Source organism: Alosa pseudoharengus, unplaced genomic scaffold, assembly GCF_046254945.1.
Source record: "Alosa pseudoharengus isolate Yale_2024_CS ecotype anadromous, Long Island Sound unplaced genomic scaffold, YU_APseudo_1.1 YU_APseudo_1.1_scf_10, whole genome shotgun sequence".
NCBI classification, from domain to species: Eukaryota; Metazoa; Chordata; class Actinopteri; order Clupeiformes; family Clupeidae; genus Alosa; species Alosa pseudoharengus.
The window spans coordinates 21,536,418-21,549,697 of NW_027468565.1; the positions used below are offsets into that span (position 1 = coordinate 21,536,418).

Genomic DNA, 13,280 nt, shown 5'->3' on the forward strand with positions numbered 1-13,280 from the left:
ATAAAGTGTGGCGCAGGGCAAAGAGACGATGACCTTTCGCACACGCACACAAACACACAAAACACACACACACACACACACACACACACACACACACACACACACACACACAAGCACACACAAGCACATACACACACAAGCACACATCTGACCCCTCTGTGGAGTGAGTAATACTGATCCCAGAACATCACCATCAGGCCACGCAGAGAGGGAGAGAGGGGGATAGAGAGAGGGAAGGAGAGGAATGGAGAAAGGGAGGATGAGACGGATAGAAATAGAGTAAGAGGTACGAGGTCAAGCTGGGCTCTGACGTGAGACATATTCTACAGTATGTCCTGGTGCTATTTCAACAAAATGTAATGAAGCATATCAGCAACTAAACGTATAAACTATAATGTTAGCACTGAGGTCTAGTGTGACATCTGTATCAATAAGTGAGACACACACTTTGAATGGATTTTATGGTATATTTACAATTTATATGCATCTGCACATATTTCCTTACAGTCATTTGACAAATGCTGCAAGCAGTTTACAATTAAAGGACATCACAGGTCTAAGAACATCCTAAGGTCTATTTCTGGAAAGTTGACGGAAGTAAACACTAGTTATCATCCAAAAATAGACACTATACTAGGTCTAGACCTGAGTTATTCTTTAAGGGTTGAAGCAATGGAATTTTGTTGAGCAAGACTGTATGGGATGGGATTGTGTATTAGATTGTGTTTATTTTTAACCACACAAATTTGGGGATGTTGATCGATACATACTCATACTACATGAGTCCCTTGTGGGAATACGCATGTGTGTGTGTGTGTGTGTGTGTGTGTGTGTGTGTGTGTATGTGTGTGTATGTGCGCGTGTGTGTGTAACTGTGTGGCATTTGTAAGGGTGTTGACATGCAGATGTGCATTAACAAGCTCAAGTGGTTCAGGTTCAACCTTGCTTACACACACACACAACTCAAAGTGGGTGTGTGGGGTGGGACTGCAGGGTTAGACATGTGCGTCTATGGTGTGTGTCTGTCTCTGTGTGTGTGCATACATGCACATGTGTGTGTGTGTGTGTCTGGGGTTAGAGCAGGGGTATGGGGGGTACAGCTCTCCCCTGGGGCGCAGATGAAAGGCTCCGGGACAAAGTGTGTGAGGACACAGAGAGAGCCATGGCGCCAAGCCTCCCTCATTACCATCCTGTGATCTGGTGAGAGGGGGATTATAGACCCACCAGGAGAGAAAGAGAGAGAGAGAGAGAGAGAGAGAGAGAGAGAGAGAGAAAGAAAGAAAAGTAGGAGAGAAAGAGAGAAAAGTAAGAGAGAGAGAGAAAGAAGTAGGAGAGAAAGAGAGAAAGAGAGAGAGACCCACTGGGGGAGTAGTGGAGGAATGGCAAAATAAAAAAAGAACACAGCAGCTGAGGTAGTTGAAAGGGAGACGGGCAGAGAGAGTGAGAGAGAAAGAGAGAAAGAGAGAAATAAAGAGAAAGGGAGAGAGAGAGAGAGAGAGGGAGTGTGAGAGAGAGAGAGGGAGTGATAAGGGGGGGCTAGAGAGAGCAAGAAAGAGAGCAACAGAAAATGACAGACTTCAGCTTGTATACAGCAGATTACCAGTTTGAGTTTCTGTCAGAAACTCCTAAGCAATTGCTGATCCCCCGGTGAACCTGAGCAGGACGGACACACACACATACACACACACACACAGACTCTTCCTGAGCTCCTGACAGCACACCCCCAGGGGCTGAGGCATCACAGTGTGAATCCACACCCTAGTGAGCTACACCTGGTCCATTTTACATCTCACCTACACAAGCCAGAACACGGCTCTACTTTCAGATCCACACACACACACACACACACACACACACACACACACACACACACACACACACACACACACACACACACACACACACACACACACACACACACACACACACACACACACACACACACACACTCTCTCTTTACACTTTTTCTGGATCAGGAAAGCATGCTAAGCCTCTGCTGTCTAGTTCTTTACAGCTCAGCACAAGCTACAAGCTACCAATGAAAGAGACCCTAACATGACTACACACAGGATGGTGTGTGTTCTTATGAATGTGTGTATAACAGGTGCATGTGGATGTGTGTGATTCTCTGTGTGTGTGCCTACACTGGAATCATCTGAACATTAGTACTGGCGTTCAGCGTGACATCAGCACTGTGTCTCCTAGAGACAGCCAGCACATTCACTCATTCACCACCACTGCCTCCTGGATGCCACTCAGCAGTTGGGCAGGATTCACACACACACACACACACACACACACACGTCTTTCAGGTATGATAACTAGGAACCGGTCTTATGTACATCAAAATCAAATTCCAGAGAGGTAAGTCATTATGTTTGTTGGATATAGATTTGTGATAGCCATTCTGTTTTGCTCCAGACTGTGTGCAAACATAACAACAACAAAACAATAAAGAATCCCATTGGATGAAAATGACGAGGCTGCATTTTGAAACCTCAAATCATGTTCAAATACTTCCCTTAATTTTCTCTTAAGGAAGGAAGTGTGTGTGTGTGTGTGTGTGTGGGGGGCACTCACCTGGAGTTCTGTCTGGAAGAAGAACTTCTGTGGACACTGGGAGCAGTCGTAGATCTTGTCTTCCTGGCCGTGGACGGCAAAGATATGCTGCTGCAGCTTATTGGCTTGGACAAACACTGCCCAGGGGGTGGAGAAGAGAGAGTTTGGTCAGAGGATGGACTCTGTGGGATGGGTGTAAATAACAATGCCTATATGCATGAGAGGGTGTGTGTGTGTGTGTTTGTGTGTATGTGAGAGTCTCTCTGTCTATCTGTCTTTGTATGTGTGAATATGTGTGTGTGTGTGTGTGTGTGTGTGTGTGTGTGTGTGTGTGTGTGTGTGTGTGTGTGTGTGTGTGTGAGAGAGAGAGACTAAAAGTGTGTGAATGTGTGTGTTTATGGGATGTGATGTGTAAGTGAATAAGTGTAAGAGAGTATAAGTCTGCATACACTCTTGTGGGGAGGTTGAACAACTGTTAGGGCAAAAACATAAGCAGAGGATAATGCACAACTCTGAAGTCTTGAGGAGAGACAGCTGTCTGGGGACAGTTAACCACAGTTAGCGCCGCCTTTTCAGAGAGGCAACACAGACACACTGACACACACACACATTTGGATGTCTTAGCACTCCACAGAGGAGTATGACAACACACTCAGTCCCCAACAGAACACAGGATGGGGTGCAGGGGAGGGAAGTATAGGAGAGAGAAGAGGGACGATACACACACACACACACACACACACACTCACAAAATACATGCATTGAACAGTCGGCGGAGTTCTATTAGAACAACGGCGAGGGACAGGAGAGATGGCGGGAGAGGGGGAGGAACACTGGCTAAACCAATCCCAGAAGGCCTTGTGATATTTATCAATAAATCATCCCGCCCTTCCTCTGCTCTGCTGTTTTTTTTTTATTATTTAAATTTGGTTCCTGTGTATTTCTGTTCTTTTGGTTTGGGTAAACTGAAGTTTGCTGTGTGGAGAGGATAAATTATTTAGTCTTCCCTGGAGGAGCAGAGAGCTCTTACTTATTCATACGCCGCACAGGAATAGAGTTAAAGTTTAAAAAGAGTACCGGGTACCTGTGGGGGGATGGGAGCGAGGGATGGGGTGGGAGAACGAAAGGGTGGAGGAAGGACAGAAAGAAAGCGGAACGAGGGGACCAAACAGCAACCGTTTGTAAAAGTGGTGTGTGTGGGAGGTTGAATGAGTGTATAGAGAACTAATACACATGAGGGTAGAAATGGTTGAAGCCCTAACACACACCCATGACCGTGAGGGACAGTTGGAGAGAGCCAGAGAGATTGTGTGAGCAATGGGCATCCAGAGAGAGAGAGAGAGAGAGAGAGAGAGAGAGAGAGAGAGAGAGAGAGAGAGAGAGAGAGAGAGAGAGAGAGAGAGAGAGCAGGCAGGTAGAGATGTAGGTAAGCCTCCACACTCACACACACACACACAGCCAGAGGAGATAGGGCTGCCAGACGGCTTGACTGACAGACAGGAAGATAGACAGATAGATAGATGGAAAAGCAGAGGTGGGTGGGCAACTGAACATACTGAGAGAGAGAGAACAAGAGAGAGAGAAAGAGCAAGAGAGAGAAAGGGAGGTAGACAGGACAACAAACAAGGGGGACTTAATGATGAATTGCAGGAGTGGCAAACAAAGGACCATAAACAAGGCTGGCGGAGAGAAGGAGGAGAGGAGAGGAGGGGAGAGGAGATGGAGGAGAGGAGATGAGGAGGAGGAGAGAGGAGGGGAGAAGAGATGGAGGAGTAAGTGGGACGGAGGATGGTGTGGGCCAGACAGGCTACTATAGACCTCACTCAGAGACCACACAGCCACACCCACCAGCTCTTATTCTCAGAGGTTGGCTCAAGGTCCACTGTGACTTTCAATGCAACAAGCACACACACACACACACACACACACTCTGAGTCCCACCACCCCAGGGAGAGACAGGGATTACTATCTCTCTTTATTCCTTTTCTTCCTTGACCTCCACAATGGTTCAGCATTTATAGACAGAGAGAGAGAGAGAAAGAGGGAGGGAGAGAGAGAGAGACAGACAGAGAGACAGAGGGAGAGAGAAAGAGAGAGAGAGAGAGAGAGAGAGAGAGAGAGAGAGAGAGAGAGAGAGAGAGAGAGAGAGAGACAGAGGGAGAGAGAAAAAGAGGAAAAACACTCCAGCCTTCTGCCCAAACTTGTTCACCTTTAAGGACCTTGAAAGTGCCCCCCCGCCTGTCTCTCAGTGGAGGTGCGGGCGGCGGCGGTGACTGTCTTGGCCTGGTTTGGTGGATAGAAAGATCTCGCCTGACTCCGTTTGGAGCGCCAGGCCCACTGGGGCTTCTGTGTGTGTGTGTGTGTGTGTGTGTGTGTGTGTGTGTGTGTGTGTGTGTGTGTGTGTGTGTGTGTGTGTGTGTGTGTGCGTGCGTGTGCATGGGTATGTGGCGGGGGGGAAGGTCCCACCAGGTATCACCATGGGGACATCAGCCCTCATTAGCTTTAAAATCAGCACAGTGGGAGACTCTGGAGAGAGAGAGAGAGAGAGAGAGAGAGAGAGAGAGAGAGAGAGAGAGAGGGAAAGATGGAGAGAGAGAGAGCAGAGAGATAGAGAGAGAGAATTGAGAAAGGCAAGGATAAATAGAAAGAAGGAAGATAAAAAGAAGAGAGGAAGATGAGGAAATAAGGTAGAGGATGAGATGAGAAAGGTAGAGAGAGAGAGAAAGGGAGGATAGGAAGAGAGAGAGAGAGAGAGAAGCCTGGGCCGTTCCCGTGACGATGACCTCCTTAAGCACCAGGGCTAGCAGGGGCTGAGTAGGTGTGTGTCACAATATTTGCCTTGCTATTAAAAGTCGAGGGCAAAATAGTGTTGGAAAAAAGCAACATGGTGTGACTACACTGACTCTCCTCCACCATCTCTGCGCATTCCCCGGTGGTGAGTCTGTGTTGTTTGGTGCAGGCTTGTGTCAGTCTCTGCTTGAGCCACCCCCACGCTCCGGGAGATGGAGAGTCCAGATCGAGTCTTCTCTCCAGCCCACCAGGAGCACACACACACACACACACACACACACACACACACGCACACCGCCCCCCCTCAAAGACACCCTCTACCCCCTGCTGCTCTGATCGTTAATTCAGTTCAATTAAGCAGAGAAGAGGGGGTGAGGTCTGCGGTAGGGAAGAAAGAAGTGTGTGTGTGTGTGAGTGAGAAATGGCAGGGGGCATGCGGAGACTGGGGGAGCTGGGATAAAATAGAGATGGATGGATGAATAGATGGATGGATGGATGGATGGATGGATGGATGAATTGATATATGGATCAGTGGAGGAATACATAGATGATGGATGGATGGATGGATGGATGACATTACGTTGAGAAGTAGGAGATGAGGATGATGGGATGACAAACACGACAGTACTGTGAGGGAATGTTCTCTCTGTGTATGTGTATGTGTGTGTGTGTGTGTGTGTGCGTGCGCGAATGTGTGTGTGTGTGTGTTTGCACAGTCATGCACATTAGCTGGTAGTGGAGGCCTCTCACCTGTGAAGCAGACGGGGCACTTGAAGGTGCCACCCATGCCCTCAAAGCTGTGCTCGATCAGGTGGCACAGGAGCTTGGCCGGGGAGTCAAACATCTGGTTACACAGCTTGCACTCGTGGTTGATGCCCTCCTCTGCAAAACACACACACAACGACCGGCACAGCTGCTTAGTTACTTAGGCTCAAGACGCAAACACACATGGACATATCTCCTACATTGCCACACACACACACACACACACACACACAGAAAATCCACAGTATATTTATAGCCGAGCGAGCGAGCGAGCGAGCTGTGTGGGGCGGTGGTATGAGTAAGCGAGTCAAGCCGTTGTCTAGGGTGGCAGTGCCAACTCACCATGGCTCAGACTCCGCCACAAACTCACCCAAACACGGCCACCACGTTCCCTTAGTCTGCCAAGTGCCCAGTCCCGCTCTGGCAGCATGCGTGCACGGGCGCTTGTGTGCATATGTGTGTGTGTGTGTGTGTGTGTGTGTGCATGTGTATGTACTTCCTGTGTCTCACAGTCCTCTCTGGCCTATCTGACCATCCCACACCCTCTGTGCCCCGTCCCCTCGTCCTCTCCTCTCTCCTCCTCTCCTTTCTTCTCCTCTCTCCTCCTCCTGTCTCCTCCTCACCTCTGCCTCCTCCTCTCCTCTCTCCTCTTCTCCTCCTCCTCTCCTCTCTCCTCCTCCTCTCCTCCTCCTCTCTTCTTCTCCTCCTCCTCCTCTCTTCTTCTCCTCCTCCTCCTCTCCTCCCCCGAATCCTCTCCTCCTCGCCTCCTCCTCTCCTCTCTTCTTCTCCTCCTCCCCTTCTCCCCCGACTCATCTCATCCTCCTCCTCGCCTCCTCCTCTCCTCCTCCTCTCTTCTTCTCCTCCTCCCCTTCTCCCCCGACTCATCTCCTCCTCCTCCTCGCCTCCTCCTCCTCTCTTCTTCTCCTTCTCCTCCTCCTCTCCTCCTCCTCCTCGCCTCCTCCTCCTCTCTTCTTCTCCTCCTCCTCTCCTCCCCCGACTCCTCCTCCTCCTCGCCTCCTCCTCTCCTCCCCTGACTCCTGTCTCCTTCTCTGGGCACAGCGCCGCTCCTCTCCCGGCCGGTAATTGCCTGCCACCCCCCAGCGGCGTGGGTCTGTGGAACCGCTCGCTCTATTTTAAGCCCGGGTGAATGACATCAGCGCCCGCCTCGCGCCCCAACCCCTCACACACACACACACACACACACACACACACACACACACACACACACAGATGCCCGCTGGCATGGGACAGATGAAAGGTGGGCGTAGGCTCCTGGCTGGGCGCCTGGCCGCGCCGGTCTTATCGCTGGCACGCCACACAGGCCCCCATCACGGACCGCGCACACACCCCCTGCGTCCCAATCCTGGAGCCCACGCTGACCTCGGACTCCCTACGCTCGCGCACGCACACACACGCACACACCTTTACACACACACACACATACACATACACACACCTCTATAAATGCACAACACACACCGACACCCACCAACATAACCCGCCGATCTCAGTGTCTGAGGTGGGGTTACAGAGCCCCCAAGTTGACCCCCCCTCCCACCACACACACACACACACACACACACACACACACGCACGCACGCGCCCTGCAGAGTAGCCGCGGGTCCTGGTGAGGTTAATAAAGTCTTCAATCAGATGGGCTCTGACACCCGTGTCACACACACACACACACACACACACACACACACACACACACACACACAGCCACCCCCATCATCCCCACCACCACCACTGCCGATTCCAATCTCCTCTCCCGCCTCAAAGGCCCACTCAGGGGGTACCCTAATCCCTGCCTGACAAAAAAACGAGCGCTTGGGTGTGTGTGTGTCTGTGTGTGTGTGTCTGAGTTTTTGTCTTTCTGCGAGTGTGTGAGTTTAGTGTGTGTGTGTGGTGTGTGTGCACATGTGTGTGTGGCAGAGAGACTCTTTTGGTCTGGTGTCTGGCTGCCCTGGCTAGCCCATGCTAACGCTTCAAACTGGTCTGAGCGCCTCGGAACGTAACTTTTCTCCCCCCCCCCTTCGCTTCTCTCTCTGGGCTGCTGGAGTTTTCTGGTGCACAGTGTGCAAAACATAATGTGCAGACAGGGAAGCAAGCACAAGGTGAATCATCACACGCACCCAGAGGGCCGGAGAAACAGTGTGTTTGTGCGTGCGTGTGTCTGTGTGTGTGTGTGTGTGTGTCTGGAGGGTTTACGGGTGTGAATGTGTATGTGTGTGTCTGTGTTTGTGAGTGAATAAGAGGCAGAAAGTGACACCTAAGTGTAAAATCGGGGGGAATTGGAGGAAGAGAGGGTGTGAGGAGAGGGAGAGGAAGAGAATTCTGCGAAAGAAAGCAGGAAGTAGAGGGATAATTGGGCTGTATGACAAGTAATGGTAGCTAGGGGGCCTCTTGTGTTGTGTGTGTGTGTGTGTGTGTGTGTGTGTGTGTGTGTGTGTGTGTGTGTGTGTGTGTGTGTGTCAGTGTTTCTTTGACAAAAGTGAGCTCTTTTTCTCTTACAGACGCAGTAGTTTGGAGTGAAGAACAAGCCCAGTCATCTCTTTAAGGGGAAGAGACTTTATTCTCTTTTTTTCATTTAGGAACTCACAGGCTCCCTGGCCCCAACGTGAGTGTGTGTGTGTGTGTGTGTGTGTGTGTGTGTGTGTGTGTACAGTACGTGTGTGTGTGTGTGTGTGTGTGTGTGTTTGATGGTCTCACACTGTAGGTTCCTACTGAGGAATCCTTCTTAGACAAGCATATTGTGGACCCTTTCCAAACACACACACACACCAAGTCTTTTTTTTTTCCCAGAGCTTAACACACTTCCTAAAAAGTCATTAAGTAGCATGCTAACCGCGCTCACCTCACACCAAAGAGGCACCAGCCATGTTGGCTGCACTGCGCTGCAGTAATGTAGCCGATTCCCGCATCAACAGTCATGCACTTCCTTAATGACTGACTGCAGGCAGGGCAGGGCTGAACTGAGCTGTCTAGCACGGAGACAGGGGCGAGTGGCCAGAGACGTGTGGACCCTGAGGCCATCCACTCAGCCTGCCGCACTAACTAACCTCGGCAGACGAACGCGGCTGTACACAGACTAACAAACGCATACTAAAGAACATACATATGGAAATGCACACACAAACAACTACACACACACACACACACACACACACACACCCTCTCATGCATATAGGCATTGTTATTTACACCCATACCACAGAGTCCATCCTCTGACCAAACTCTCTCTTCTCCACCCCCTGGGCAGTGTTTGTCCAAGCCAATAAGCTGCAGCAGCATATCTTTGCCGTCCACTGGGCTGCTCCTAGTGTCCGCAGAATGACTACGATTACCCCGTCACACAGTTATACAATTGATAGCATTTTCTTACACACACACACACACACACGCATACACACCCACATACACACACACACCCACATACACACAGACACACAGACATAGAGGCCACAGTGTGGAGACTGCATTTCCATCAACTGATGTAGCAGGTTAACACAGGCTCCATTTCCTAATATGGCCTGATGAACAATAAGAGAGGGAAGACAGAGTGTGACAGATCGATGAAGTAATCACAGCCAGAGAGGACCCTGGGAGAATACCCTGCTGGCCAATCGCAGGAGAAGGAGATCCGCCTGGGCGGAGCCAAGGGATATCACAGGGGAGAGGGATGTAGAAAGAGACAAAAGAGGAAAGACTAGACAGAGGTGTGTGTGTGTGTGTGTGTGTGTGTGTGTGTGTGTGTGTGTGTGTGTGTGTGTGTGTGTGTGTGTGTGTCTGTGTGTTGAGAAAGAGAGAAAGAAAGAGAAGGAGAAAGATAGAGTTATAGTGATTGTCAGAGAGAAAAAAAAATGTGAGTATGTGAGTGTGTGTGTAAAGAGAGAAAGCTGGACTGATAGTGATTGAGAGATAGAGAGAAAGAGAAAGAGAAAGAGAGAGAGAGAGAGAAAGGGAGGGGGGAGGAGGGAGGTAGAGAGAAAAGCATCAGCACCACCAAAGGTATGCAGCATCTTAATTGAGAAACTGCATGAGGCAGCGACACGGGCAGAATCGGGGATGAAGCCTCGGAGGAACCGCCCCATGAGGCCAGGGGACACAGAGAGAGAGAGAGGGAGGGAGGGAGAGAGAGAGAGAGAGAGAGAGAGAGAGAGAGAGAGGGAGAGAGATAGAGAGAGAGAGAGAGGGAGAGAGAGGGAGAGGGAGAGAGAGCGAGAGAGAGAGAGAGAGGGAGAGAGAGAGGGAGAGGGAGACCGAGAGAGAGGGAGACCGAGAGAGAGAGGGAGATAGGGAAGAAAGACAGGAAGTGAGGGAGAGAGCGAAAGGACAAATGCATGCTGAGTGGATGCGGGAGTGGGTGAGTGGCAGAAAGATAAAGTGGAGACAGAATAGAAGGATGGGCCATTTATGAGCATGTTCAGATTGCTATTCCAGCACACAGTAGCACCTCCCTCCCTCCCTCACCACCACTGCTGCTGGGGCTGCTTTGTCAATGTGCTTCCAGATAATTGACCGGGGGGAGCCAGGTGGTGCCTTGGCTTGCAGTCTTCCCCTGAGACCCCCCCCCCAGTCTGCATGGGTCCACCCCTCAGCCCCTGCTGTGCGTCTCCCTCCCTCCATGCCCCCCTGCCCCCCTGCCTACCACTCCTTTCTCCTCTCTGCTCCTCTCCTCTCCTCTCCCCTCCTCTCCTCTCCTCGCTGCTCCTCTCCTCCTAAGCCCTGCCCAGCCCTGGCCCCTGCAGCGTGCACAGACAAACAAATGAGCTCCTTGGTTGGTTGGTCGGTTGGGAGTGCAGCAAGCGGCGTCCGCAGCAGCAGTGGAGGTGGTGGTGGAGGTGGTGGTGCTAGTGAGGCTAGTGGTGCTGGTGGTCCCACGGGGGTCAGCCCCTCTTGCCTGGACCCCGGGCCTGAGGCCTGGGCCGGGATTGATGGCCTGGCAGGGCAGGGAGAGGCACCAGGGGAGAAGTCTGTGAGGAGAGGGAAGGGAGGGGCAGGGGGAGGTGGGGAGGTGAGGGGAGTGAGGGGGCGAAAGGGTTGGAGAGGAGGAGGAGGAGGAGAGGAGAGAGGAGAGGAGAGAGAGAGGGTGGGCATATCTCTAGGGGGCTAGCTCAAGGTGTGTTGCCATGGAAACGCAGAGGGAGAGGAAGGGAGATGCCGCGGCATGCTGCGCTTGACCCGTGCCGGTGGGGGTGGCAATGTGGGCCAGACACACACACACACACACACACACACACACACACACACACACACACACACACACACACAAACAATGCACTCACCACTGCAGAGTTGGAGGGGTCTCAAGAGCCCTCTTCCTACTTTCTCTCTCACTCATTTTCACACGTACTGTATACATACACCAAGCTCCTACACACACACACACACACACACACACACACACACACACACACACACACACACACACACACTACTGCAATGCTGAGGCAATCCCTGGAGTGATCCTCCCACATAAACACCCACCCACACACACTCATGCACAGACACACACACACACACACACAGTCACTCATGCACAGACATCTCTTGTTTCCACATCCCTCATATTTCAGTGTAAATCACAAACAGGCAAGAGTAGACAGTAGCGCACTCTCACACCATCACCATCATCACTCTTTCATGTGTGTGTGTGTGTGTGTGTGTGTGTGTGTGTGTGTGTGTGTGTGTCTGTCTTTCTTCCTCGTCTCTCACTCCTCTCCTCCCCTTCTCCACAGGGCCAGACGACGCATATCCACATACACACAACCGTTTTGGGAACCGACCAAGCCTCCCACCCCCCCCCCACCACCCCGTCCGCCTCCACCCTCCCCCCTCCACCCCAATCCCATTCATCCGCTCTTTTCCTCCCTTCCTCTCTCCTCCTTTCCTCCTCTCTTCTCCTCCCTCTCCTGGCTGTAGCCCTACTTCACACGTTTCCTATTATCTGCTGTAAATATTTCCGGAGTGTTCTCTGGCGGTTGCCAGTGTGCGGCGTGGCACAGCGGACGGCTTCGGCTTCGGCTCCGGCTGCAGATATTTTTGGCAGGCTCGGGCGGCATATGGAGCTGACCAGCTTGGAATCTCCTATCAGATTACATAACAGTGGGACGCTGGATCTCTCCGCCCCGCGGAAACCGACCTTCACGCGCACAAGCAAGCAAGCAAACCGGCAAAGCAAGCAAACATGCAAACAAACAAACAAACACACACATGAACAAACAAACAGTCTCCTTCCAAAAGCGCGACGCTCGCCAACACTCCTCCCTTCCCTCTCCCTCACACACACACACACACTCTTCCTCTTTGGTGCTGTCTTTGTCTATCGTTCCTTCTTCCTCTCTATTTCCCCATCAACCACTCCATCTGCGCAGCGTATTTACCATCGCCTGGGTTATTTCCTCCAGCAGATGAGTGGGAGGGTAGTTAAGTTTGCACCAACTGTTAATGTTTACTCAGGGGGGTGGCTTTGTAGCCTGCACTGCTCGACTGGGTTATCTGGGGGCGCAGAAACACACACACACACACACACACACACACACACACACACACACAAATGCACAGCAGGTCTCCGTGTTGAGTCCAGAGAGTGGAGGTAGACTGTGCCGCCAAGGAGGCCCCGGTTTTGTGTGGCACTTTTCCTCCGGCTCTTTAGGCAAAGCCCGGCTTTAAATTAGGTCCCCATAGTCCACCTTGGTCTCAGGACGAACCACAGACCCAGAGGACTCAATTTCCCAAACTGCACTGCAAGGAGCAGCTGCAGCGGGGCTTCTGGGACGCGGGGTTCTTCATCATGGCCCGGCCCGAGACAGCCGCCTAGGGCGTCAGGCGCTAATGCGCCTGTTTGGCTCCTTGGCGAGTCGCGGCGCACGGTTGCTGTGAGCCCCCTCCTCTCAGCCGCTGGGGCTCCACCAATCAGCATGCGGCCTGCGGGCCAGAGCCCCACCCCCCACGCGGCAGGCCTGCCTGCGTCTGACCGCCTGCTGCTCACACAAGCCCCGAACACCGGGAAAACAGCCCTCTCATTTCAACACAAACACACACAGACAAGGACAAGCATACAAAATCACAGGCTAACACACAGATACACAAACACACACACACATATTCACAACGACGCAGGTACACACACACACACACACACACACACACACACATATATA

At 51.7% G+C, this 13,280-nt stretch overlaps 1 protein-coding gene across 2 annotated transcripts in view; it reads right to left on the minus strand.

Moving 5' to 3' along the window:
• Positions 1-13,280, minus strand: part of znf423 (zinc finger protein 423) — a 160,133-nt gene that overhangs the window by 14,919 nt on the left and 131,934 nt on the right. For both annotated transcript variants that reach the window (XM_076267554.1, XM_076267546.1), the window contains 2 exons: positions 6,100-6,231; positions 2,581-2,696 (listed from right to left, as the gene is read on the minus strand). In XM_076267554.1, coding sequence (XP_076123669.1) covers positions 2,581-2,696; positions 6,100-6,231 — 248 coding nt within the window. The remainder of the gene's footprint in view (positions 1-2,580; positions 2,697-6,099; positions 6,232-13,280) is intronic.